This window comes from Chelon labrosus, assembly GCF_963514085.1.
Source record: "Chelon labrosus genome assembly, chromosome: 6".
NCBI classification, from domain to species: Eukaryota; Metazoa; Chordata; class Actinopteri; order Mugiliformes; family Mugilidae; genus Chelon; species Chelon labrosus.
In genome coordinates this window covers 14,562,164-14,589,775 of record NC_140342.1, presented here as the reverse complement: position 1 = coordinate 14,589,775, position 27,612 = coordinate 14,562,164, and the positions used below count along the sequence as shown (strand labels likewise).

Sequence of the window (27,612 nt, the reverse complement as noted above, 5' to 3'; positions counted from 1 at the left end):
GGCACCGTGCTTTGGGAGTGAAATTACTTGAGGGAATTGTGTAATATATTTACCTTTAACTCCTTGTGAAGGGATTCTGGGACGCTGCCCAGGTACACAGGTGGCTTGAATTGTTGTATGGATGTCAACTCAGTATTTGTCAGCTGACCATCCTGAGCTCTGATCCCATCTACGACCAATCTGAATTTCTTCTTCTCCAAGCTGAATATGATCTACAGACAACAAGCAGCAGTTATCAACATTGTTTACAAGCTTGGGTTTCATGTTAAAATATGTGACTGGGATATACGAATCCACACTGACCGAGTGCCACTTTCCATCATTGTACTTCTCTCGGTTGAAGATCTCCTTCTCTTTGCCAACAGACAACCTGATCCTGCCCTTGGACATGTATAAAGCAAGATGAGATTGCCCTCTTCTGGTTTCAGCAAAGAACAACAGGCCTTCAGGAGATCGAGTCTTGACATCAAGAGAGAAGTGTGGTCTGGGGAGGAGGGAGAGAAAATCACATCAAAATGGTAAATCTCACAGTTAGAAGGTTTCAAGCATGCATGGGTATTTGTGAGTCAGACACCTCACCTGGGCGGAAGGATCTGTAGAGGAAGGACGTAGCTCAGGCTGCTGACAGGCCCTCCTATGCGATAAGCTTGTGGAACCACAGCTGGCAACGCACATGGTGATACACTCTCATTTTCGACACGCGTCACACCATCCTAAAAAAAAAGACACACAAACAACACATCTGCTAAGCAAAACTTGGGTTTTGAATCATTACCAGTCCACGGCTCCTTTATCCTCTGGATGGGATCCAACAATGGGTATTGTGGGAAAAAAAGTGATTATTATTATTATATATCGAGGTTCAATGATCAGGAAACAAAGGATTCTGAGCAAGAATCTATGTTTTACCCACAGGTGTGGATTCTGGGATGTGTTGTGCATCGAATGAATGAATGCTCCAGATAATAATCTTTTCATATCTTAACCATATAATCTTTTTGGTTGAAAAAAGAAACAATTTCTAAAAGTATTTAAATAACTCGTTTTGTCCTTTCAGAGGATCCAGACCTGATGTCCTACACTGATCAGGCATAACATTATGACCACTGACGGGAGAAGTAAATAACATTGACCATCTTGTGACAATTGAATGTTCTGCTGGGAAACTGTTGGACCTAGCATTCATGTGGATGTTACTTGGGGCATGTACCACACACCTAGACCAGACCATACACACCCACTCTTGATGGCAGCATCCATCCCCAGCAGGATGCAGCCTGACACAGGCACACACACAAAAACTGTTCAGGAACAACTAAAAAAAAAAAAAAAAAGAAAAAAACATGAAAAAAACAGCGCAAGGTGTTGACCTGGCCTCCAAATTCACTAGATCCCAAACTGATCAAGTATCTGTGGGATGATCCACAGAGGCCCCTCCCCTCAACTCATAGGACTCAAAGGCCCTTATTAACAACATCCTGTTGTCGGACAACACAGGACACCATCATGTCCATTCTCTGATGAGTCACAACTGTTTTGGTGCCACAAGGGAGACCTACACAATATTAGGAAGGTGGTCATAGTGTTATGCCAGTAAAGTACAACCAGTAAAGTATTATATTAGTGTTTGCTTAAAAAATACAAAGATAATGAATCAGCCAGCGTGGTTGTTGCCAAATAAATCTAATCAAGACTTATCTAAAAGGAATGTGTAATTTTTGGCATCTGCTGTGATGAAGGACATAAATACAACGGACTGAGGCTTTTACTACTCTATTACAGCAGTAATAATATTTAGCTGGTGACTCATGGTCAGTTTCTTCCAGCTGCACAACTCCTGCAACCTTTAGATATGGGTGTTTTTGATTTCAGTATAGTTAGGATGTGTGTTCATTAAGCTGCTCAGCTAAGCATGCAAAAAAAGCGGGTGCTTGCTAGGCATGCGTTCAGAGATAAATCAGATTTACTGCTTGTGAACGGACACTCTGATGAGATCTTGCAATATAAATGGTGGATGAGGGTCAGCTTAAAGGATAAAATCATCTTTCCAGGTATTTATTTTTCACATAGTTCAGTACGAGACCCACATGAATCATGAGTACTGTTACTTCTAAAGGTTGCCTCCTCTCCTCTATATGCGTCTAATAAGTCCAGCCTGTGGTGTCAGCTCATGGTACTTCAGTGAACTTGTACAGCAGCGAAGAAGTGATTACTCAGGAAATGTATTGTGGGTCAAAGGTTGATGGAGAACAGATGGCGCCAAACTGAAATGGTGTATTTTTATAGCGAGGATGAGCATGCAAGGGCTACTGTGATTAGAAGAAATGATGCAGCGTTCATGCTTTTGAAGAGAAAATTGATTGATTCCAAAATATTGTAAGCTCTACCAAGAGAGAGGTTTCATCGCTTCTCAGAGGTTACATCAATAAATTATTAGAGTGTTGATCAGTGTTTCTCAAAGGTACTGCTGGGACACAAGTCTTTGTTAGACATTTTTATTTGTGAGGCCCAGAATTACATACAAAAAAAAAAAGCCAAATGTCACAAACAGGAAGTGTTCCCATTTGGCATCTTAAGTTAAGTTTAAAAATATATCATTTGGAGGTAGCTAGATAAACGTAACGGGGAATAAAATGTTGAGAAACTCACATGCAGATCCTTTATTGTTTATTGGATATCACATAAAGGCGAAAGGAGATACTCAAGGAACATAATTAGTGATTTTAATGTCGTTACTATCATTTAAAAATCAAGCATGACCGTCCAGTAAATGTGAGTCAGAGGGAGTGTGCTTGAGAATGACCGTTAGAGGGTTACATGGAGGAAAGAAAAGAGACATGACATGAGTTGTTACTCGCAGGTTTGTAATTGTCGTCATTAAATACACAAATCTGTTGAAAGGGAATACATTTTGCAGTTGCTACGATTACTGAAGAATTCATGCACATTTTTATTATAGTACACTCCAAGTGAACGGGCTACAGAACGTGGTGGTGCACACCGATATTAGATTCTCGTCAGCGTCAGCAGGTCTTAGGGCTCCTTCTTCTTCATCTCTGGAAATGAGGCAGCAACATTGTCAACAAAGTAAAGTCAGAGGAAGTTGCAGAAGAGAAAGAGAAAGCCGGGTGTGACTTACTTTAACCTCCATCAAGTCACACGTTAACAATGTACATGTTAGTTTTAAATGTTTTACAGTGAAAAAAAAAAAAAGAAAAAAGGTGGAATTGTTCCAGTAATTTAGAGGAACTGTTTTAGAATCCAAATGCATGATTATTTCACTGCTTTAGAAATACAGAAATAACTATATAACTAATTTACAAATGCACACGATGAAAGAAATCCCTCACCTTCTTAGAGCCGCGGGCTAGCATTTGTTGAAGTGGACTGTCAGCGGTGCACACATCCAGCAGGACGTCTCCGGTACTGTCGAAGGAGTAGAAGTTCTCCGGGTTGTACAGGTTGTCTGGCCTGCAAACGGCGAAAATAAATAAATAACAGTTATAAAATAATAAGTACCCATCACAGAATCACATCTTGAGATTTTTAATTTTTTTTAAATAAAGCAGATGTGCCGTGCAGGAGATATTACCGTCTCGTGTAGAGGTTGGAAATGCAGCCTTTGAACTTCCTGTCCCCCAGAATCAAGGGTCCCGCTGGGTCAGATACGGATCCGTCGCCGCTCTCCGCCTGACCTTCATCTTCATCATCGATGACAAGACGGATCCTGAAAGAATCACCATCAGAGAATAAACATAGATATTGAGCGTTGAGCATTGGTGTCTGGCGACTTCATGGCAGCAGGTGCAACTGTCATTGCAGCTTTTTGTCATATATACGTTCATTCACTGTATGAATGTTTAAATGGGCGTTGTGGAATCACAAAATGAAAATCACACAGTATGGACAATATTTTGTCATGTCCATGGAAATCCTTCTGAGCAAATATTCCAAGTCAACAGCTTTCTTGGACGCTAACAAAAAAAAAAAAAAAAAACGTTTAAATGCCCCAAAACATCATATTTATTTTTGTTGACTGGTCTGTAGATTTCTGCTTGCTATGGAGCGTCAAATCTGCCAGAAATGTAATTGTTTCCCCAATTTTATTAACAAGACCCCACGTGAGGCAAATTAATGCAGAAAGACTGTATTCATTAGGAGCTACTGAAGGCCTTTCTTGCTCTGACTGGGTTATTCCCCATAGTAGTGTACTACATGGGTTACATGGGTTCATTTCCATGTAGTCCCCATGTAAATGCTGCATATCTGTGAAGTGGTCGTGACATCCCTTAATATAAACGGCCGGTCACATCAATCTATTAAAAGTGTGAATGTAAAATCAATGCTTCCTTTGTACCTTTCGCCTCGTCTGGTTGCAGTCAAGTAATGCCACCGCCCATCGTTGTACTGCTTGTTGGACTTCCACCGCTTATTGTTGAGGTTGAGGACCACGTGGCCATTTTGCAGCGCAAGATTGATCCCGTTACTCTGGAAAACAGAACAAAGTAAAGGAGTTTTAAAAATGCCGTCTGACCTCAGAGGTCTTAGTCGCAAAATCAAATGTCAAAACTGATACAAACACTGACCGGCTGTTTGTTCTTCAAAATGAGACCCTGATTCTCCGTGCTCTTGAATCCGAGGGAAACGGTAACGTCGTTGTCCAGGCTGAAGCTCGAGAGGACGGCCGAGAGGGAGCTCTCCGGGCTGAACTCTGCTCTACGAGAAATCTACGAGAACGAGGAGATCGCCGTTCGTTAAGTCGGCACATACGCTTAACTGATTTCTATGAATGTTGATAACGATGTTAACGTCTTACCATGGTGTCTGGACAACCTCTGCTGACCCCCACTTTTTCAGTGACAGACTTAAAGTTGTTATCCAACTTCACATTCTTCACACATCCTTTGAATGGCTGTATGGTGATGTTAAACCTGCAAGGGGGGCACAGTGAATCAAGTTACAGTCACATGAGTGGCAAATGAATGATGGCCTCTCCCACAACACACACTGAACACCACTGAACAACAACACACCTTCGACTTATGTCTTCTGGTACACCGCCAATGTAGAATTCTTTCAAATTTGTGAAGTCGAATCCAATTGGGGTTTTTGCTGCTTCTTGACCAGACACACGGACTAAGATCTCTGCATTTTTGATAATAATTAATAGGTCTTTCCAGTCATCTGCCTATAGGAGATAAAAAGGAGAAAGATGGAGCTGAATGAATGGTTTGTTTGTTTTTTACCTGTGCCTTATGGAAATTGTCAGTAAAGAATAAAGGTGACTGCAAAAAAAAAAAAAATAAAACAAATCAGCTTCTTACAGAGATTAGATTGAAGTTAGTTGTAACTGCTTCTTCAAGCAAATTGCTGTGTAGAAAGATGATGCCCTTCTCCATCGTCACATAGAAGTAGTTTTTGTCCTATGTCAGAAAGGAAAAACAATCATCAAATTCTTGCAAACAATGTACCTACTTGCACAGTTCCATCTTTCACGTATGTAATATGTATAAAGCAGTAATGCAAACAGTAACTTACCTCACTTCCGACATATAGGAGCAGACCATTCTTTGAACGAGTTTTGACATTAAAATTGATGATGCGCACTGTTTTCTGGTTTTCTACAGTCGCTTTGCCATATCCGGTGCCTTGGTAGTAGTCCGAGTCTGCAGGAGGCACATACCTGGATGGAACGGAGGGTCAGTCAAAACACTCAATACTGGACTACTACTGTGTAGTAAGACTGCAAGTCATAATAAAGAACGGACCAGTGGGACCAAGTTTGAAATCTGTGTTCAAATAGTGGCGGGAGGGGGAGGGGGGCGGACGTTTTTATGCATTCACGCCAGATGACATCAAAAAGTGAGATTGAAAATACAGTCAGAAAAATATGCATGGGTGTCAAGGGCAAAACCAACTGTTTTTTGATCCTGTTTGAATTGTACCATAAATTACACAAATGACTTTTGTTGTATTAAGGAAGCTGCTATTTGTTGGAAAACTAAAATCGAGTTTTGTATGAAACCTCTCAGTGACATCAACTTTCATCTCGCACAACATCCATCACGTTTCACCTTGTTCTTCCGGAACAAAGGACTACCTACCACTACCTACCTACCTAGTTACCTACCCACATACCTACCTGCCCATCTACCCAATTATTTATCTTCCTTACCTACCTACCTATCTACCGATACACCTACCTACTTACACACCTACTTACCTACCTATCTACCTACTTATGCACTTACCTACCAATGTATTTTCAGTCTACAGTTACAGGTAAAAGAAACTGCAGCTTCACAAAACTACATTTTAAAACTGACAATTCAGAATAAAAATTGCCTCTCGACATTGACTAAATACAAGCCTGTTTCAAATAAGCTAAACAGGATTCCTGCTACAATGTACCTCTTGCATGGATCCTCCACATTGATCTTCTCTGCTCTTTGGAAATTGTAGAGACTGGTGACGTTGTCATTGACGGAGACGAACTCAATGCAGCCTGTGTACTTGGGCAGCAGGAGCGAAGGTGGTGGCTGTGAGGTGCAAAACAGAGATTAATGAAACCCATGATCGTAAGACAAATAGTAGTCGTTTCTTATCTCCTTGCTGCTTACAGTGAAGCCGGCAGGGTGGCCTCCAACATAGAAAACGATGTCATCAGAACTGAGGTCCAGGAGGTTCTCGGCCACGTTGCCTTGGTTGGTTTGTTTTATTGGCTGACCAGGAGTGCTCGAGGTTACGTCTCTGGTAAAGACCAACTCTGCATCTTCGTAAATTCTAAATCATGAGATGGAAAAAACACATTTATAAAGTTCAAATTATTCACAAATCTCCTTTTTTTATTTATTATTTTTTTTCATTTTGAAATACTGACAGTGAACAAGAGTGGAAGTGGTGATTTTACCTTTGTAGGTCTACTCGGTCAAACGTCGTCGGCTGAGATATCTTTGATTGAGTGATGTCCTCTGACATTATCTCGTACTCGTTTCCTCTGAGGTTGTACACGGCGTACAGTTTGTATCTCCTCAAAACCATGCCTATGTATTTAGTAGACTGCAAGGCAATTCAAACATGTTCACGTAAATTTACAGTCAAACAGCATAGCACAAAAAAAATAAATGTTTATGTGCATTTGGATTTACTTACATTTCTGTTACCAAGGTAAAACACGAACATGCTTCCTTTCTCTGTGGTCTGTCTGCGTCTGCGTCCATCTCCTCTCCCTGCAGGTCTCTGCAGCAACAGGGACAGGGCTGTGTACGCTCTCAGGTCGTCAAGATTCTTCGGGGGACGCAGCTCGACGTGACCGTCGCCTGCAAATTTCATGGGGATGGCAATCTGTAGGAAAGGGGAGGAAATTAAACCGTGCTCGGACAGTCATTGCACAGGGTTCAGGTGTGTTTGACAGAGCAGATGTCACGGATATATTTACGGAGCTGGGCCTCACCATGTTCGCCGCGCCTCTGGCCTCTTCAATGAGCTCTTTGATCTTCCTGATGTTGTCGGAAATGTTGTTTGCGGGTGAGAACTGGGAGGTCAGATTCTCCACCTCGGAGATCTTATCATTCAGAGATGGGATGGTGTTCAGCAGCTTCTTCACTGGAAATTGAAGATGTGTGAAAGAAAACGAATTACGTAATTATTTTGTATTTTGAGAAATGTGATATTTATGGCATAAAGTATGCGGAGAGAAAAATTCTCAGCATCCTAAGAGAATCTCACCTGACTGGTCAACATCGTCCAGAACACTGCTTAGGTTAGAGTCCGAAGGTGAGACCTTGATCTTATCAAGTTCCTTTTGGATGGCATCGAGTTTGTTCATAGTGTCGCCGGCTGAGTCATTGGCTGCAGCCGCCTTCCTCTTGGCATCATTGATCATGTCCTCGATATCATCTGGTTGGGAAGCACAAATTGAAGAGCAGTTATAGTCAAGAAAGCTCCAACAGACGTAAATGTAATTTTAACACTCGACTTGCTCTACTCTACCTCTCTTAATGTCGTTTAGCTGGTTCTGAGCATCAAGAAGGCTTTTCTTGAGAGCATCCTTCTTTGTGTCTGCATTCGACAGGCGATTCTTCAGGTTGGAAAGATTCTTGGCAGCGTCTGGTGAAAAAAAATATCAATTAGTGACCGAGCTCTCAGAATATTATTACACAACAATTTAAGAAGATGGATGGATACCCTTTAGGTCTTTCTCTGCCGCCTCTGCATCCTTGAGCAGGTCATTGCCACTTTCTTTCAGGTCTTTGGCTCTTTCTGTGAGTTTCTGTTTTTTTACATTCTTTAAAGGAAGTGAAAAGGAAACCCAGGTTAAAGTGACGCAGCATTCTAAAATGCACCTTGACTAACTTCACGTCATGCCAAAAATAAGATGTGGTTGTCAATTAATGTATGAAATATCAAGTCTTACATCCAGGGCGTTGTCTGCAGCATCTTTGGCCTCTTTGGCAGCCGCCTCTGCAGCATTGATAGCATCTGTGATGTTTTTGTAGGCATCGATGGCATCTTTTGCGTTGCGCACCTCAGTACGTCCGCTCGCGTTCTTCACAGCACTGTTACACAAGAACACATGGGAAGACATTATTTAAGAAAAGATGACAAACAAATTGCACGCGCCTAGAAGGATTATGCTTGGTTTACACTGATCCAAAAAGCTAGACGGACACTAAAACCACTCATGAGCCTTTTTATCTTTACTGTGTGCACAATAAACTTACTCCTCGAGCTCCTTTGCCAGCTTCTGTAGGTTCCTGGCATGATCCTCCGCGGCCTCCACAATGTCTTTCTTGGCGGCTGCCTTGGAAATCTCGTTCACCTTCGTGGTCAAATCGGTCTTGGCACCGTCCAGCTGTGCCGCCAGCTGTTCATACTCCTACAGCGGAGAAGGACAGATGAATGGGTGCAATTCAATGCATAACACCAGGAAATACCACTGACCTCACTTCGGAGCATAACAAGCAAAAGCACTGATCATTATCTGAGGGGATGGCATGTTGGGACCTGACAGGCCACTGGTGTCGAATCGGAGGCGAGGCCGTGTAACGCAGATGTAACACAGCTATTGCATATTGAAATGTTTTGGCTCGTATGGAGAGTCAGTAAATATAGACATGTGTGAGTATAATTAGTATAAGAGCGTAATTAAGGTGAAGAACATGCAGCTTTGTCAAACGTACTGATTTACTGTCTTGGAGCATTTTCAACAAATCCTCTGTTTTCTGCAGCTCGTCCTCCGCCATGGCCATCTGGTCTTCCACAGTTTTCCGCTCTTTCCTTAAAGCTTCGACTCGTTTCTGTAGGGAGAATATGAACCAGTTTCATTAGAGAGCTACTGTGTGTACAGTACTAAGGTTCTTATTATGAAGATTATACTAGACTAAAAAACTAGATTAAAAAAAAATACTACACGTGATCTTAGTTTCCATAGAAAGCTGCTAACTATTAACCATGTTTTAATCAGTTATGTGTTTCTCATAACTGATTAACTACTACTTTATTACCTGCAGATCTTCCAGTGTCTCCGCATTGAGACCGTTCTGAGCATTGGCTTTTTTCACCAAGTCCGCCGCCTCCTTCAAGGCCTTGTCCAGGTCCTTCAGCTTGGCCGTGTAATTAGTCAGAAGTCCCCGGATCTTTTCGGCCGCCGCCTCATTTTGGTCGCACTGCTTGCTCACGTTAGCCTTGATGTAGTCCAGCACTGCAACATAGAAAAAAAATAATAAATGTTTGCGCACTGGTAACTTTTACCTTCTGCAATCAACAAACATGATTCACTGTGGTTTCTAGTTCTAGACTAAAAATAAGACAGAAGGTCGTACATTTCTTAGCCTCGTCTTTTTCTTCTTCTGCAGCTGTCTTCTGAGGGGTGAAGTTCCTGTCTCTCATTTCTTTCACCATGCGCTGAGCCTCCTCCAGCAGTTTATTCAAGTTCGTACTGGGAACATCACCTCTGTTGTCTGTATTCTTCAGCTGGTTCAGCAGATCTTCAAGCACACAGACATAGACAGTCAGTCAAGTGATTAAATTACTATAGACTACATACGGCAAAGCCATCCATGTTTGGAGCAGATGTGCTGCCAGTGAATTTATCTTGAATGTCCCCCACCTTGGATTTTCTTGAGTAAGTTTTGAATCTCTGAATCCAAATCCTTCGCCCGCTTGTGGGTTTTTTCAGCATCTTCCACCGCCTTGTCAGCTTCAGTAGCCTTCTGGTCCGCCTGTAGAAGAACACATTACAGCAGCACACATTAAAAAAAAAACATAAAAATCAACTTATCAATGCATGGTTAATAATATTAAAGTTTTAAGCATTCATTCATTCGCACTCTACCTTGTCCTTGAGAGTGCTGATGTCGTCTGCGAGACTTGACGTGTCGTCTTCTAACTGGTCAACTTTGGTCTTTTGGCCGTTAACGGCAGAGTTGAATTTGTTGACAAGAATCTACAAAAATCACACATTGAGATGTTATTGATGATGGGCTGTTTTCAAACGGACTTGTGGATATTGTTTGCTTGTGTCTCATGAACGCACAAAGGGTTAGCACACAACAGAAGTGGAATGATCGCAGCGATTATAATGCAAAGAGAAATAAACACTGGCATTCAGCAACGTGGTGTCTCACTCACATTACTGGCTGTGGGACAAATGCACAGAGATTTCTTATCATCAGGAATGCTAATGTGTTTGAACAAGCACTTCCATTCTACTTTACACCGTTGGTGTGTGTGTAATGGACACATGCACATTTTGTCTGTGACTAAAAGGTTTTGTCCAGGCTGTGTAACCAGTAAGAAGGACTGTAAATATCAGTTTCTTCCTCTTCACCACCGTTTGCATCCTACAGAGTTAAATACTGGCGTTTTACCTTGGTGTCCGACACAGCCTTCTCCAGCTTCTTCAGCCTGTCCTGAGAAGAGGAGCTGGCAGTGGCGTTGTCCAGCTGAGCCTTGATCCTTTTCAGCTCATCGTCCAGCTTCTCCAGGTCGTTGAGTAAGGTCTGTGCACAGCTGTCACACTCTGAAATTCAAAACGGGAAAGGATTAGCAAGGGATCATATTTATTGCAAAAGGCGTGTCACGCCCCCACTATTCTTTTTGTGAACTCACCTCGGCATTGCTCATCGGTGTTTGTGTCTCCTGGCTCCAGTGTGTTCTTGCAAACTGAAAAAGACAAAGAATTAAGAGACGTTTCAACACTGATACAAACTGAAACGCAGCGTAATTCAGTTCAGCGACTTTTGTCTCCTAAACGGGAGTCCACAATCTAACCTCCAGTCCTGGGATCACAGCTGTTCCCATTGCCATTGCAATTGCAACGGCGACAACTTCCACCTGGCGTCATTGGATCGCCATAGTAACCAGGGGCACAACTGCGGGAAAGAGAAATATAAAAGCACAGATAAGTAAGCAAGTTAGAAATAAGCCAAATGTATTGCGCAGCACCTGCACAATATTTCAATCTGAATTATTTCGACCAATCAGTCGATGCTCACCTCTGACACCTGTCACCGGTGTAGCCTGCTCTGCACATGCACTGGATGTCTCCGTACGCCTCCCTGCATCCGACTGCAAAACTGCAGATCAATGGAGAGATTATTAAGTTGCCAAGCACACCTTTACATTTAATTACGGAGCAGCTGTTAAGGGTTTTTATGCATTTATTTATTTTTCTTTCCCACCTGTTTGTTTCCACAGCGAATGGGCACGGGCACACCCTGCACGTCCTCTGAGCTGCGTTTCCATAGTAACCTTCTTTGCAGCGTTCACATCTGTCTCCAGCTGTGTTGTACTGACAGTTCTGAAACGACACAATGTGTTCATTAAACCAGAATAAGAAAAATGAAATCAATACAAAAATAAATAAAAATAAATGAAGGTGTGAAAGAGCATAATGAAGTGCAGGGACAGACAAAGAAAAAAAAAAGTAAAAATCTGTGTGTGTATTTCAGCTAGCCTCGCACACACAGGCTCTACTGAAACAACCAGATACTAAGAGTTTTGAGCTTTGAGAGGGCTTGCATCTATGTGTGCACTGCATGCACAGGCCTAGTCTTGAATGCCTTGCATAATAGTAACACAACGAGGACTTTGTAATATATCATCCTCCTACAGTGAATAGTGGGAATAGTGAGTCAGAGTAAAGATTTAAGATGAAGAATGAGAGATCTAGGCGCTCTGTCCAAATTACGGCTCAACAAAGGGGCGAGAGGTTCAACGCATTTCTTACCAGGCACCTCCCTGTCCTCTCCTCACACTCATTGGCCAGGCCGTTGCACTCACAGGGCGCACAGCGGCCCAGGTAAGGCCTACTGCCATCTCTGTAGAAACCAGGAGCACACCTCTGAAGAAGAAAAACACAAAATAAAGACACGATTAAGTTCAACTTCTTCGCGAGTCTTGCATAACGCGGATAAAACATGCTCTGACATTATACAGTATCTGAATGGCATGAATATATAATCGGATAAAGTAAACCTTTCATTATATTTTAAGAAATAGATCAAATTATGTGTTTTTCCCCCGATCCCTAAAAGAAAAGGCTCATCACAATAATACATGAAATCCTGTAAATTCAAGTTCAGATAAATTAGTTCTGCTCATTAATTACGCTACAACTGACTTCAATTATTTACAGTGACACACATTTCAAATACACCTCTCATAAATCTCTAATTTACTATCGTCCTAGATTATATCATCTTGCCCAACTATGCACAATAACATTTTGGTAATCTATAACACCGTTTATCCTGCTTAGCAGCCCAGCAGAAAGATATCACAGAGTTATTTATTTTGAGATAAAAAAAAAAGCTTTTGCCATCATTCACAAACTAATTCCCAAGGCTGCACCTCTGTTTGGTGTCAGGATCTGCACAAAGAAGTGAACTTGGGCTGAATTAAGTTCAACAGCCAATGATGAAATATGCCCTTTGCTTTCCGAGATAACAGTCCTCGAGTGGTAAATGATCCACACCTGAGAGATAACACCGGCAGCTAAGGCAGAGCGATATTTGATTCAAACGACTTCAATCCTTTTCAGATTTTTACCTGAATCTGAGCACCGCTGTCATTAATAGAGGGATACTGAACTCTCTGCCCCTCGTCGTGCACTGAGAGGTCGACTGTCTGTTGGCCGCCTTGGTCATTTACTGATGGATATTCTATCCGCTGACTTCCTCGGTCATGAAGCGACGGGTATTGTATCCTCTGAGCCCATCTGTCGTGATGCCTCGTGTGCCTGGGTCGCTCTCCACTCTCATAGGGCCTGTGGCCGCCGCAGCAAAGTCCAATCAAGGTCCAACATATCAGGGTCCGTAACAGAAGCCTTCTACGGCTTTGTCTATCCATGCACGTTTCTGACATTCCTAGAGCTCAGGCTGTGCGAAATAATGCTCCACTCTCCCTTGCCTGGACCTCTTAAGCTCCCCATCCTCGCACAGACACAAAGAGGACACACCCATCTACCTGAGTCACATCGTGAGTGAATGCAGGATCACAAGTACACACATGCAAGTGTTTACATGCTCCCTCTCTCTTGCTCACTCTCTTTACATTTCATGCTCCCATAGGCACATATCAAAACAAAAAATAGTTTGAGAAACATTCGGAAAGTCAAATGTGGGTGCACCGCACACTCACGGAAAGTCTAACTGTCACAGCTGGAAATTTTTTATATTTTTTCTATTTCATTTGTTAATATTGTAAAAGCTCCTTTGTTTACTTTAAAATAAAAAAAGGTGTGGTGATTGAGCCTCCCTTCGAAAAGCTAAGTAAAGCATTCGGCGGTGTAGAAACATTTTGTAATTTGTGCGTGCGGCTTATATCAAGGTTGTGCAAGCGGACAGTTACCGAGTAGAAAGTCAGACATCCTCAGACACCACAGACAAGAAAGTCACACCTGAATCACGCTCCTCAAACACACAACAGACACAACTGGGTGTGTCAGCTGCACTTGGGAGACACACGCTCATAGCCAGCGCACTCAGGTTTATTAGTAACAACGTGTTGCCAGCAGCCACACCTCATGTGTCAAGGCTGGGCGCCTTATCATGCAGCCTCTGGGCACGTACAATTAACTTCCTGTTAACACACCCAATCTGAGGGTGGCTCATGAACAGACACTTCTACGACAGACACTTGGACTTTTTTTTTTCCACCCTTATATCACTTACTCCCTCAAATAATATCTGCTCTCTGTAAAGTTTTAATTAGCAGTTCGTGCGTGTGTTCACATTTGTAATTTTGGTCTGTGGGCCCCGTTCCCAGGATAAAAAGGATCCAAGCAAAGCTTCAGCTTAGCAACAACACCCCAGTTGTTTGCTCTACACTCCTGTGAGCTGTAACCACGCCAGTGATTATAGCTGCATAATCACTAATATTACGTCTGCATGATTGTGCTACACATCCCAGCCTGGGGCTACACAATTTTGCTGCACAGCCCTCTGGACGTTTTTTTTTTTTCTTTGGGTGAATTCCACTGATGCACCTTAGCTGATGAACTTTTCCTCAAGGAAAAAGGGTGTGGTTTCCTTGTTCAGGCGTGTTGGGACCCCTAAAATATGAGGCACTCGAGACGTCTTTTCAATTGCCCCACCCTGCATGCTTTCTTCTTCTGCTACTTGAAACTGACGAAACGCTCTAAATCTCCTCAACCTTTCACCAGCCATTTCTTCTTTTTCTGGCTTAACTATACAAACCATGTATGTTTCAAGTGCAGTTTGTTGAAGGGGACATTTTTTCTGTATTTAGTTAGTACATTTTTTTCCTACAGGACTCAGCAGGCTCAGAGTGATGCAAGACCTGCTTCCTGATATTCTGAGAAATATTTAGTTTTTTTCCTTCTCATTAAGATTATTATTTATCCTCACATTTTATTTAGGATAATTCAGGACTGGCATACATTTAAACTACTCACCTCGCAGGAGTCTCCAGCGTACTGAGGGGGGCAGGAGCAGTCCTCCACGGTGTTTCCAGGACTTCCCGTCCCTGAGTTTGTGGCTTCTTCTAGGCCCACCTCGCCCAAGCTGAGTCGCTGGCTCTGAGTAAAATACAGGGCTCGGATCCTCAGGCCCGCCAGACCGGCTAGGACCATCATCAGTTCCTGTCTGGTCACAGGCCTGTTGGTGCCGGCATGGCGCCAGTTTCCCTGCAAAAGGTAGAAAAAATTGAGTGCTAATCTTGAGAAATTAGCGTGGGAGAGGACGTTTCAATCAGGTCTGTCTGTCACTTTGGTTCATCTTAACACAATTAGGGCTAAATTCCACTTATTTATAAAATAACAAAAGCCAGACTCCCTAGAGGATGAACCCTTTCCATTTTCGGCATATGATGTGTTTTCTTCTACCCGAACCCAAGCTTTAAACAAACATATTTTATAATTCTGGTCTGAGGATTTCCAAGGAATCAAAACACCAGTCTGAATGACCACCTAATTTATTAAAGGTCTAAGAAAAACAATCTGTTTCATCCGCTTTCAACACTTTCATATTCTGTGTTCTTTATTTGTAATGGCAGCCTAGTGGTGCTTCAGACCGTAAGTGAAACAGAGCAGCTGTTTATTTTACCTCCAAGAGCTGGACTCTGCCCTGATGCAGCCTGTCTGGAAGTGGAACTTGCGGAGCCATGTGGATCAGAGTCATATCCTGTCCCTAGGGGCGAAATAATGAAATGGATAAAAACGAGGCGCGCTTCTTTCACTGAAAAATGAACGAGTGGAAAAAGTTGTGGCGCTCCGTACAGTCAGCACGACATCGGGTCTCCTGTCCATGAGAGTCATCCCCTCGCTGGGTATCCCAAAAGATTTGGACTGGTAGGTGAGGAAACCACCGTAAGATGAAACCTAAGAGAAGGGAACAAAGACCGAAGTTGATGTGAGTGCAGTGTAATTTACATTTGGTGAGTATGCAACTTTTTTTTGTCTTCATAGTTGAGGTAATTATTTTTAACAGTCCAAATAATTATATGGTGTTTAATAAACTCAACTTGAAGCGACAAAAAGACCTGGAAGCTGTGAAACTCACTAGAAAAACAGTTAAAGTCAAAATCAAAAGTCAGAATATGTTTTTACAGTGTTATCAACAATGCGGCTAGGTTTTTCTGTAAAATCATTATAAATCAATCTTCAATAATAATGCAAATTGTCTCGAGATGTGTTATAGACCCACAGACTGTATAAATATGGACAATGTGTCGTCACGGTGGCATCTTGCGATTTTGGAGTCAGAATCTGTTACTGTACACTGCACTTGTTTTTTATTTTTTTTTTATTTCACAACTCTCACAATCCCACGGGACCGCTTCACAGAGCGGTTGGCATGGCAACTGGTAGTCGCCAATATGTCACATCCTGTTTCTATAGCGTTAAATAACTAACTGAAATGAAACGTATCCAATAAATTGACACTTAAACATGCATCAACATTATATTAACTACCAAAAATGACAGAAACCATTCTTGGAAAAAATAATAAATACTGACGTGTATTTTAGTGTTTTAGTTTGGTACCATCACTTCACTTTTGAGGAGTTGTCCCTCCGTCCATCTTTATAGTGTCTATGTATAGAACCCAGAGCATAAAACCCCCAGAGTACGCACTAAGGCGACAGTGGCACGTAAAAACTCCCATCTGGTTTGGGGCCAGGTGCAGACATGAAAAGCAAGAGAAGAGAGGAGAGAACAGCATGCCCACGATGTTGTCTCCTTCCACTGACTCACCCTGTCTCCCAGATAGGACGGTGGTGCCACCCAGTGTAGATTCTGCACTGTAGGAGGAAGCTCCTGGATATCTGCCACCACCGTGTTACTGGCTGTGTTCAGCACAGAGGAAACCTCCTCGTTGCTGGAGGTTTCCAAACGCCAGCCGCGCATCCCTACGAACTATTAACAAGGAATACTGTTAGTGTTTGACAGTAGGACTAGTTACGCAAAATGACGTTGTTCACCATCAAGAACACAGACACACCTTCCCTCTACGTTTGCTGGAGCTCTGACACTGGTCCGTGGCTTCGAAGCAGAAGCAGCTGGTGCAGCCGTGAGGGTTCGACGGGTCAAAATAAAAGGAACCTTCCCGACAAGCGTCGCACCTGGCGCCGGCGACGTTTCTCTACAGCAATCATAAACAGGGCATCATAACAAGGGAGGAAGAATTGAAGAGGGAGTTTTAAATACACAACTGGGTGAACTCAGCTTACCTTGCAGAGGCACCTGCCAGTGTCTGGGTCACACACGTTAGATGTCACTCCACCTTGATTACAGTCGCAGGGCACGCAGTTAGGGAAACCATAATAACCTGCGGCGCAGCGATCACACTTCCGGCCTCCAATACTCGGCTTGCAGCTGCACAAAAAAAATCAAAAGTGCGTTACTGCTAATAAAATACTAATTTACACACGCAATTAAAACAAAAAACTGTTCTCCACACTATTTTCCAAGTACTATTTTCAGGTATGTTGCTCCAAGCATCTTAGAGAACTTGCCAAAAATTCTTCTGTGGATTTTTTCTGATGCTTCATGTAATCTCAGAACAACCGCATGGTTTTGAAATTAAGTCTAAACGCGGCCCACATAATCTGTCAGACCCCTTGCTGTCGAAGATCTTTATTTGTCCGGCTGCTTGTTTGTGCTCATTGTCTTTTTGCAATACTGTGCACCATGACGGATAAGAACCTATGCATCTGAATTCCCCAAAACTTTTGCATGTTACTGTTCATGAGAGAAAATTAAATCCCAACCCGACTGGAGTGTGAACTAACATTTAATTTCAGCATTTTCCGTTAATATAATTGCACGAGGAAGAAAGGGGTTTATTAACTGTCTCTAATAGAGGTTTAACTTTTTGCTTTGCTAAGTGCTCTCCGTCGTGGATTTCAACTCACCTGCACTGTCCAGAGATGCGGTCACACTGATCCCCTGCGTTCGTGTTCACGCCAATCGGCGAGCACTCGCAGTTCTCGCAGCCCAGCAGAGGATGGTAGCTGAAGGTCTGATGCTGACACATGTCACAGGCTGGTCTAACGGTCTGAGGAGGGCAGATGCAGCGTCCCGTGACCTCGTCGCACAGTCGGCGGCCGCAGTCGCACGCTACGAAAAGAAGGAGATATTTCAGTTATTTAAGTTTTTATCCTGAAAGTTAGTTAGAGGGAGGAGAGAGTGATGATAAAGAATTACTGTGTGGCTGGTGTGTGTTTATTTTCTATATTGTCTTGTGAGGTATCTCATAGGGAATTCTTGTGTGCTCACTTAAGTCAAAAGCAAATATTCACTCACGTCTGCAGTAGGGAAAGCCGTAGTATCCCGTGGCGCATTTTGTGCACTGCCGCCCGATGACGTGCTGCCTGCAGGGACACTGTCCCCCATCGGGATCACAGGTGGTCCCCGTAGAGCCGGACTTGTCACAGTCGCAAGGCAGAGCCCCGTCATTATAAGCTGCTACAAGTGAGCGAGCTGAGTCTCTGCAGAACGGGGACGAAGATCTGGGGCTGGAAAGGTAAAAATACAGACGGTGGTTGTATTCTTGAATATGACAGCTAGAGGGCATCATTTCCCCAAAAAAGAAAACGCTGTGACAAGGAAAGCCAACAAATACAATAGAAACTTACAGGATCTTATCAATTATACATTATCACAACAATGACTTGATGTCAAAGCGTAGTTAAAGTATGTAAAGTATTTCAAACGGATCTGAATGCGGTGTGTGTTATCTGAATACATACTCAATATAGAAGCCTTCTCCTCTGCACCGCTGTATGAAATCTGCAGATTTATCCAGTGGCTTTTCTTTCAGGAGCTCTGGGGTGTAGCTGCTATCAGGAACCAACAAGATATAATCCTAAACAAAAATAAATAAATAAATGAAAACCCCATCAAATGAATAACACAATCTCTCCAAAAACGTCACCTCTTGATTGGCTTTTGCTATGATTTAATGATGTCGAGTGAAACAAAGGATTTATCTTTGACAAACCAAAGGATTTCAAAGGGTTTTAGGCATATATTTCTGACTGATGTTATCTGAGGAAGGAAAATAAAGCTTGATGAACAACACACAAGCAAAGCCCAACTTGCCCTCTTGCCATACACAGGCTGGAAGCTTAGCTTTTATAAAGCTCGAAGGAACTGCCAGGTAGAATACAGTCCCTTCATTGTTGTTGTTGGGGATATGGCATAACACTGAGGAGAGAGGACCTGAGCATGCCAAGTCCTCAACCCGAACGACACAAGTAACAAAACACAGACTTTACAGAGGTACGTCTCTCATTAGTTAGTTTTAAAGTTTTACTTTTTTTTCTCTCGTGTAACTTAGTAACTTAGTGTGTTTGAGATATTACACAAAGTACTCACCAGAGTAAGAGTTTTCCTAGGTGGCACAATCACAGAAATGGAGGGGAGCTGCCAAGAATTCTCATCGAAGTCAAGGGCAATGCGCTCATCAGCGATGACAACCTCCCTGCAGCCAGAGACCGCAGGGCAGAAGGATGCATGGATCAAACCTGCAAGAGAGGGCAGGTTTAAAGTGAAGTCCAGGGCCCATAATAATCTTGTCAGCCGCTATTAAAGGATCATTCTGAGATTTTAAGCATGGACCCATACTGTAACCCCTTTTTCAGTCTAAATGACTCAGGGGCACAAAAATGTCTGAAACTGGTCCAATATTAAGAAAGAAGCCTGAAACTGAAAACCACGGAGCAGATACAGCGTACAAAAACAATTTTTTTCTAGTAAAGGTCTCAGACATAAGTGTTGTGGAAAGTTGTGTGTAACGTGTAACAGAAGTCTGACTTGTTGTAAAGAGGTGCAGACACGTGGAGTTACTAGCATCAATGTGGCAACCATGTCATGATAAAGAAATTTGGAAAATAGGTTAAGGTGACCTTTCATAGACTACCTTTGATGGGGGAGGACAATATATATAGGAGAAATATGGGATAGGTTTAGAAACACCGGAACAATATCTTGAGGAATGGCCACAATTAACCAGTTTGATCAAGTGAAAATACCAGTCTTTCAAAAAAAAACTCACCCTTCCATTCACGGCCCGCAACTACTCGCACTTCCACAGGGAAGGAGATATGTTCAGGCTGGCGATAATGGACCACAACCACATACCTGCCTGGGAGGGGCACTCTGGGAGTGAAACTGATCCCTGTCTGTAAAAAAAAAAAAATTTAAAAAAATGGGGAGAAAGTTTGAAAAACCGTCAACCAGACAGGTTGAAACTGGACATTAATGTCATGAGATGATCCATTGAATGTCTGACGTAGGACAGAGGGAATACCTGAGGGAACTTAAGAAGCACGCCGTCACTTTGAGGTTCGCGGACAGAGAACACTCCAGACTGCCGTCTCCTCCTCCAGTCCTCATTCTGTTCTGTCTGGAGAGCAGCAGCCAGTGGGGACATCAGCTGGCCGTCGCGGGACGCGTACAGAATGTATGCATAGGTTGGCTTTTCAAACTGCCTCGGAACACAGTGCCGGCTGCAAATATTAAACGGGAACACGGGTGTTGTCACTTAAAACATTTTAATAGCTGTGGAAGTGATTGCGGTTTCGTGGTGGAAGAGTGCACAAACAAAGGTTAAAGGCATAACCACAAAGTGCATGCTGATTGCATATTAACCTAAGATTGCATTCAGTGTTTTTGAAGCATGTTTATTTGTATGCTACGTTGAGCCTAACTTTGACTTTCCTCCCCTTTGAAGTCACTTCCAACTCGTTATCTGTTGACAGCCTTCTTCTACACTGTTCAGGGTGAGTTACACAGTAAATAACAGAGCTGCACACTTGACAGCTGTGAGATCTTTGACTTCTGCCCTGGTCACTGGGTTCAGAGTGAGAGTATGACAGAAGGAGAAATAGAGACATGCAATCACACCTGGAGAACAGCAATCACACCTGGAGAACAGATGTGGGTCTGCATTTTCTAAAACAACAATTAAAGTGGAACTACTGTTTTTTACAACCTGGACCTTATTTCTAGCATAAAATACGATCGTTTACTCACCCATATAACTTTTGTGTCATTTGCTGTCGTTCAGGAGATAATTAGATCAGTGTATATCTATATAGTGGGAGTGATTGGGGCACCGAAACGCAGCCTCTAAATAACGCATTATCTGCCGCAAAACTTGTTCATTTCGCCAATATTTTGTTATGATATGCTAGTGCTATTCCCCGTTGAGTCCGGAGTTATGGCTGAATAGTTTTCCAATTCTGAGGTTGTGGACAAACCATAGCATTAGCATATAACAGGTAAACAAGCCGACCGTCACAGGTGCTTGCGGCACTCAGAGATGACATCATACAGGTCAGAAGACATCATCTGGGGTCTGTAGGTCAATCTACAGACCCCAGATGATGATAACAGGTAACTCAGGACTCAACGGGGAATAGCACTAGCGTATCATAACAAAATATTGGTAAATGGAGTTTTGCTCCAGATAATGCGTTATTTAGAGGCTGCGTTTCGGTGCCCCAGTCACTCCCACTATATGGATATACGCTGATCTAATTATCTCCTGAACGAGTGCAAATATCACAAAAGTTATATGGGCGAGTAAACGATCGTATTTTATGCTAGAAATAAGGTCCAGGTTGTAAAAAACAGTAGGTTCCCTTTAAGCACAAAGGTCTAGTCTAGCATGTAGCATTTCCAAAAGTCAAGCTTATTCAAGACTAACCTGTCTTCAGTGAAGCGGCCGTGAGTGGAGACACACAGCACCTTGGGCTCCACATACTCAGTGGTGAACTCTTCTGCAGGCACTGCGAACACTTTATACTGCAGAAAGAAACACATTATTTCACGTCGCACGCCGCCGCATAGATATATTTTTAAAAATCTATTGTGGAAACCCTCACCAGAAGGAATGACGTAGTTGACGTCTGCAGAACAACTTCCGCCTTGTGAGTAAGCGCTAACAATGCCACTTGGTTTCTGCTGTCCACCGCAACACTCCGGCACAAAGTGCTGCACGGTTCAAGATACACAAGAAAACATACATGTTCTACCACTTTTAGCTCAAGGTCTTTAGTATTTTTTTTTATAAGTAGTAAAGTTATAACATTAACAGTAATGGAAATGTTGGTACCTGAAGGCGCAACTGTAAATGTTGGCCCTGGCTGGAATCTGGCCCCCAGAATGACCGCTGATGAATATGTTGACATTCTGGACTGTGTCCAACTCGCTGGCATATTCCAGGACGAGGGCGTATCGGCCCGGACGAGGCACACGGAGACTGAGCTGGAGCTGCGACTACAGGACACGAAACATACGGGACAAGACATTCAGGCATCTTCAAAAATGAAACTGCACTTCAACAAAAGAACAAAACATTTAATGGAGATAAAATTTCATGGAGAAAACGTCTTTATATAAAAGTTATTTGGGAAGGTTGCTCCAGTCTAGAAATTCAGAAACTAAAAGTCAGATCGCATGGTTTTTAATTAACTTTGGTACAACTGCAAACTGTTCACTGTTCACCTGTCTCCCATTGAGAGCAGCCATTTCAGGGTGGTCCGGAGTGGGGCGGCGGATACGAGCCTGTCTCCTCTTCCTCCGCCCGCTTCGGGTGGAGAGTCTTCCCTGTGAGCCCAGCGTGGAGCTGAAGCCATCCAGGGGTGCGTGCTTATACAACAGACAGCTGAGACACAAGTCACACATCAACAAGACTGCATGGCCACCGTGTTTTGGCTGAATTGAAAAAAAATATCGCTCAAGAAATATTTTACTTTGCGTTCGTGTTTGCCGTGGGTAAGTATGTGCAGGGCTGAGTGATCTTTTCCTGCAGCAGCGGTGCCTCATAGTAATCCCTGGGCAGCAGCACTAAATAGTCCTAATTAGGAAGTGAGGTTAGAAATGTCTCCATTAACAAATGCACAAAAAATATAAAAAAGTGCCATATTCTTAGTCTAATTCTTGTTTGTTCAGTGTTTGTCATGATTTCTACATCCATTTCTTCCTTGTAAACTCACCAACAGAACCCCCTCTGCCCTTATGTGAACTATCCATTTTCCAGGGGTCAGTGCAAAGGGCTCAGCAAAGCCCTCCCCTGGGACAGTGAGGAAGGATGGGGACGGACTTGCGGGAAATATGACTTCTTTACTCTGCTCTGTCCCTGCAGAGCGCCAAACACAGATATTTGCAACGTCACATACTCACAGGAAGACGCGACAAGCATTTATACACGCTGTGTGCCTGCTTGCATATAAATATAGAGAGGTTTTTATTTCTCTAATGATGGGTTAGAGTTGACAGTTTGATGGTGACATGTAAGAGATAATTCAGCGTCAGAGGCAGCCTTACCTGCAGCGCCTCTGTTATTGGCAGCCTTGATGCTGCCAGTCACACTGGAGCTGCTGGGGTTAATGAACCGCAGAACCACACGGAATAAGTGCTGCCCACCGTCTTTTGGATCAACATGCACTGTTACTCTGACTTCACTCTGCAGGGATGACAGTGACACACACACAGCTGACCGCAACGGCACAGGTTTGAGTAGACGATGGGGGGATTAAAGTTAGGTGAAAGGGTAAAAAAAAAAAACGTCTACTGGGTGGGCACAGACACGCCAAGCAAACAGAGCAGGTTAATCACAGGGAGCAGGCGAGGTGAAGAAAGAGAAACACAGCTAAAGCAAGGCAGCCACTTCACTTACAGTCACAGCATGACTGAAAGTCAGCTTCGTCCACCACCAAGATCCGCGCCCTCACTCGTGCTCTCCCCTTACGTTGGGGGGTGGAGTAGCGCATTACAATATGGAAAGGTCCAGGAAAGCCAAGGGTAAGCATTAGGATCACCTCTGGCTGAAGAGAGAGAGTGTTAGTTCTAAGAGAGCCGGTGTCCACATTCCCAAATAAGCACTGAAATAACAGGAGGCCGTGTGCTTCGAGGTGGATTATCGGTGCAGCGGCAAAAGCAAGAGGATCGCAGTGGGATCCGAAAACAAAGAAAAACACAGGTTATGAAAGCATCAAATAGGAGAAAAGTTTTAGTTTCAGTCACAGTTAAATCAGCTGTAATCAGTGTAACGTATACAGCATGTCAAGGTAATATCGTGTATGGACAAACCTGTGCAGGAGACATTACAGCGTAACCTCTCCAGCTGAAATCTGGGAACTCTTGGGGGTTATAACCAAAGCGTACTGGTCTGGCATTTGGCGTGGTGCCATCCTCCACCTCAAACTTCAGCTGGTGCAGAGTAGGAAAATAGTAGCTTGGTGCTGGCCTATTGAGAGAAAATTCAAATTTTGTTGCATTTTATGAATCTCTTTGCTTGAATCCTAACGCTTTATGACATTAAAATCTACTATGTTCTTACTCAGTGCACTGACGGCCAATTATATTCATCCGACACCGACACTGTCCTGACGTTTCACATGTCATGCCGATGGCACCACCTACATCACACTGACAGCCTGAGGGGAAAGAGAGCAAGAGAAGTTTCTGAACAGTGACTTCATACTAGACGAAAAAGGACGAAATGCTTCTGGTGGACTTTGTGCTCCACCACTAACCACGCCCTGCAGAATCTTTCTGTTTTCTCCAGAAAATAAAGCAATGGTGCAGTACATACATATAAGGCAACATACTGTATTTGCATGAATATTAAAAGATTTACGCTCAAACAGATGATTAAATTCATCACAAATGTTAGCATAATATCTACCAGATTGCAGGGTTTCTAGTATAATCACATCAATTATAATGTAGCCTGTGAGGCTGGTCCATTGGCTGTCATGTAATGTGTAGAAATTGCCATCCATCTTGTACATCTGTTTAAATATCCTATACTCCAACACTAACTAAATATCCAAAGACACAATTGCAGCTTTTAAAATGAGTGCTGATGATGAAAAGGGCGTATTGACTGAGACGTGGTGTTTCTTTTGTTGCTGTGGAGAGGCCAGGAAGCAATCCAGCAGAGACAGCTCAAGGCAGCAGCTGCATTAGCTTCCCTTATTTCACCTTATCTGTGCTCAAACAACATTTGAAGTGTCAGTTTTTAGTTGATGTTTTTTTTAAAACAGTTTGTATCTTACGAAACTGAGATTTACCAACAGTTTTCAGTTGTGAATGTCTTTATCTTTATTAGGCGACCGTGGGCGTCAGGGACGTTTCAGAGTGAGCTGCTGAGAACAAACACCTACTGGTGTGGCCAACGGAAACTGAATCATTCTTCTGCCATGTACCTGGGTGGGTGTGCCTTACAATGCACGCACGTTTTGCTCCGCACCTGAATAGAAGGGCGGTGAGGACCTTCTTCAAGATCTCAACTATGACCGTTCACCAAGTACAATGGATTTTGCCACATAAAGGCCGACAAAGTAAAAAATGGAATTGACGACAACATGAATTTTCTCTTTAAGATAATATAAAGTGCCTCCTTGGCTGGGTCTACCTTAATTCCTATTTTTTTTTTTTTTTTTTTAAAAACAACTTACCATTGTGATAAAGTACTACACTAAGATATGTGTAATCTTGAACTACTTCTGTTGCACTGTACCCTGCTCACTGAATATTTACACTCATTCATAAAAGCAGCCAAGAGAAAGGAAGGCAAAAGTTATGCCATAATACTGTAGTACACGTTAGTGAGACGCTGAGGTGTTGGAAGTTTGGCGAAGAGGGGTATATCTCACCTTGACACCCAAAATAATTCTTTTTCTGCAGCAGGAAGTATCCATCCTTGCAGGAGTCACATGAATGCCCGCACGTGTTGGGCTTGCAGTGGCACTGTCCACCTTTCTATACAAACAGATAACCCAGAGAAAGATAGATTTACAAGGGTGTGGCTGAGCAATGCAATCAAGACCTCTGGCTGTTGACACTATCGTAACACAGATTGTTTAACAAGTGTGGAAAATCGCGGGAGTCGCTGTTGAAAATTCTCACCTGTTCGCACTCTCCAACACCGCTCAGAGTCCCTTTCAGATCGCACTGACACTCTGGCGGGAGACAGAGAAAGAGAGGGGGAGTGGGATGGAGGGGGGGCATGCTTGTGAAAACGACTCGGCGGATCTGCAGTGAATAGACTCTGATTACAGGATTTTGCAACTAACATTCAGGGGTGAAACACAAAAACACAAAAACCCTCCAATCTTCAGACATCTGCACATCAAAGGTCCGAAGGAGCTGCAGCTTACGTCCAACCCAGTTAAAAAAAAAAAAAAAAAAAAAAAAAACGCATTCCCTTAATGTCCGGCTGCAGTCAACCAGATGCATTCTTCAGATATTAAAAGCACCTTTTCTCCTTCTTGTGTCTTGCGGCAGAGTGGCAGTGATAACATTCTTGCACAGAGCTGAGCTGTAACACAAGACATATCTCTGGACAAAGCCCGGGGCTGTTCACTCACTGGCCGTCTAATGGGAGCAGCCTTATCACAATTTACAGTTTATTAAGATAGAGGTCTTTTTTGGAGGTTTATAGAAAGACAAAGGGGCAAAGTACAGTTTCGGTGCTAAGGATGAGACACCGGGTTCTTATCTGAAAGCCATTAACAGGAATCTGCACGTATAGTGCGTGTTAGTCTCTTCACTTCCACCCTTAAGGGACAGGAGGGCAGATCCAGCCTTGTTGATGGGGGTATGTTGACATATCTTCTGGGTAGGAAGGGCCAAGACCCATATGTGTACCTTGTCAGATTGCCACTGACATTTAAACCGAAAAATGTAACAGAAAAACGTTGTCAGCGATAAGATTTAATAATGCTGGACTGAAAGAAAAATAATAATAATTGGCCAACAGGAAGCCAACTTTGTGCTCCTTTCTCATTTTCTTCTCAAAATGAAGTTTTCCTCAGATCTCTGGTTGCTTACCTATACAGCCCCGAGGGTTTTCTGTAGCTAGATTCCAGTAGAGAGGTTTACACCTGTCGCACAGGGTGCCTTCTACATTTGGCAGGCAGCGGCAGGAACCCTGGAAAAACAGATAAAGACTGTTGAGTCTAGTTGCTACTGCTGAGTGCCCGGTTATTTTTTTATTTTACCATTGCAGATCAAATCAGTCGTAAGAGCCTGCATATTGAACTACAGAGCTGGTTTTCTGGATGACTGAAAACTGGCAGCTTTTCTTTCTTTTTCTTTTAAACACAAGGCCCGTTCCAAATGAAAAGGCACAAACTCTCTTATTCAGAAACAATGGCCTTCGAGCATGAAGTAATGAGCTGTTGTTTTGTTTTTTTTCTTCCTCTTTTAAAAATGGAAGGAAGTGCCTTTTCCTTTTTTAATTACCTTTGCATTGCGTGGGAAAAACACTTCCTTGTAAAAATCTGCTGGGTGAGGTTGTGTTATCAGTTACTGGGCCTATGTAAAGCCACACCCAGAGCTTGATTGTAGACTGCAACCACTTTTGTTATCAAGGTAAATGAGAACGTGACCATGACGGGGAAACAACGGATGGGAAATTTAGATCTATTAAGAGCGGCTTACAGTTTGAGGATCGGAGACCTCGGTTCCTGCTGCGTTGCACACACTTATGGATCCTGGAAGGAACAAAATGGGAACAATGGAAAAGGAAAAGGAAACTTTTAAAAGAAGCACTGCCACACAGTTAACACAGATGGTTCAAATAATCAGTGCTGCTTCTGCCTCAGCCCAAAAAAAACGACGGATTT

At 43.0% G+C, this 27,612-nt stretch overlaps 1 protein-coding gene across 2 annotated transcripts in view; it reads right to left on the bottom strand.

Annotated features, from left to right (window-relative positions):
• The window catches only part of LOC311489260 (laminin subunit alpha-3-like), a 51,511-nt gene that overhangs the window by 3,087 nt on the left and 20,812 nt on the right, over nt 1–27,612 (bottom strand). Inside the window, exons 16-72 of one of the 2 annotated variants that reach the window (XM_084546257.1) lie at nt 27,428–27,480; nt 26,816–26,915; nt 25,892–25,944; nt 25,639–25,744; nt 24,318–24,414; nt 24,068–24,224; nt 23,303–23,441; nt 22,972–23,114; nt 22,729–22,832; nt 22,481–22,640; nt 22,089–22,252; nt 21,859–21,967; nt 21,681–21,778; nt 20,280–20,478; nt 20,025–20,151; nt 19,346–19,494; nt 18,718–18,833; nt 18,272–18,483; nt 17,881–18,085; nt 17,197–17,341; nt 16,968–17,108; nt 16,721–16,882; nt 15,743–15,844; nt 15,570–15,653; nt 14,921–15,151; nt 12,233–12,346; nt 11,685–11,803; nt 11,499–11,579; nt 11,275–11,375; nt 11,113–11,166; nt 10,872–11,023; nt 10,337–10,447; nt 10,112–10,223; nt 9,825–9,989; nt 9,507–9,703; nt 9,183–9,299; nt 8,724–8,878; nt 8,417–8,558; nt 8,188–8,287; nt 7,993–8,109; nt 7,729–7,899; nt 7,454–7,605; nt 7,153–7,344; nt 6,911–7,059; nt 6,621–6,783; nt 6,412–6,539; nt 5,539–5,683; nt 5,325–5,423; nt 5,034–5,188; nt 4,817–4,931; nt 4,587–4,727; nt 4,358–4,488; nt 3,593–3,727; nt 3,351–3,471; nt 580–713; nt 304–484; nt 54–212 (exon numbers count right to left, since the gene is read on the bottom strand). In XM_084546257.1, coding sequence (XP_084402383.1) covers nt 54–212; nt 304–484; nt 580–713; nt 3,351–3,471; nt 3,593–3,727; nt 4,358–4,488; nt 4,587–4,727; nt 4,817–4,931; nt 5,034–5,188; nt 5,325–5,423; nt 5,539–5,683; nt 6,412–6,539; nt 6,621–6,783; nt 6,911–7,059; nt 7,153–7,344; nt 7,454–7,605; nt 7,729–7,899; nt 7,993–8,109; nt 8,188–8,287; nt 8,417–8,558; nt 8,724–8,878; nt 9,183–9,299; nt 9,507–9,703; nt 9,825–9,989; nt 10,112–10,223; nt 10,337–10,447; nt 10,872–11,023; nt 11,113–11,166; nt 11,275–11,375; nt 11,499–11,579; nt 11,685–11,803; nt 12,233–12,346; nt 14,921–15,151; nt 15,570–15,653; nt 15,743–15,844; nt 16,721–16,882; nt 16,968–17,108; nt 17,197–17,341; nt 17,881–18,085; nt 18,272–18,483; nt 18,718–18,833; nt 19,346–19,494; nt 20,025–20,151; nt 20,280–20,478; nt 21,681–21,778; nt 21,859–21,967; nt 22,089–22,252; nt 22,481–22,640; nt 22,729–22,832; nt 22,972–23,114; nt 23,303–23,441; nt 24,068–24,224; nt 24,318–24,414; nt 25,639–25,744; nt 25,892–25,944; nt 26,816–26,915; nt 27,428–27,480 — 7,664 coding nt within the window. Of the gene's footprint in view, nt 1–53; nt 213–303; nt 485–579; nt 714–1,753; nt 3,057–3,350; nt 3,472–3,592; nt 3,728–4,357; nt 4,489–4,586; nt 4,728–4,816; nt 4,932–5,033; nt 5,189–5,324; nt 5,424–5,538; nt 5,684–6,411; nt 6,540–6,620; nt 6,784–6,910; nt 7,060–7,152; nt 7,345–7,453; nt 7,606–7,728; nt 7,900–7,992; nt 8,110–8,187; nt 8,288–8,416; nt 8,559–8,723; nt 8,879–9,182; nt 9,300–9,506; nt 9,704–9,824; nt 9,990–10,111; nt 10,224–10,336; nt 10,448–10,871; nt 11,024–11,112; nt 11,167–11,274; nt 11,376–11,498; nt 11,580–11,684; nt 11,804–12,232; nt 12,347–14,920; nt 15,152–15,569; nt 15,654–15,742; nt 15,845–16,720; nt 16,883–16,967; nt 17,109–17,196; nt 17,342–17,880; nt 18,086–18,271; nt 18,484–18,717; nt 18,834–19,345; nt 19,495–20,024; nt 20,152–20,279; nt 20,479–21,680; nt 21,779–21,858; nt 21,968–22,088; nt 22,253–22,480; nt 22,641–22,728; nt 22,833–22,971; nt 23,115–23,302; nt 23,442–24,067; nt 24,225–24,317; nt 24,415–25,638; nt 25,745–25,891; nt 25,945–26,815; nt 26,916–27,427; nt 27,481–27,612 lie in introns of those variants that run through there. The other variant, XM_084546258.1, reaches the window with a different exon arrangement.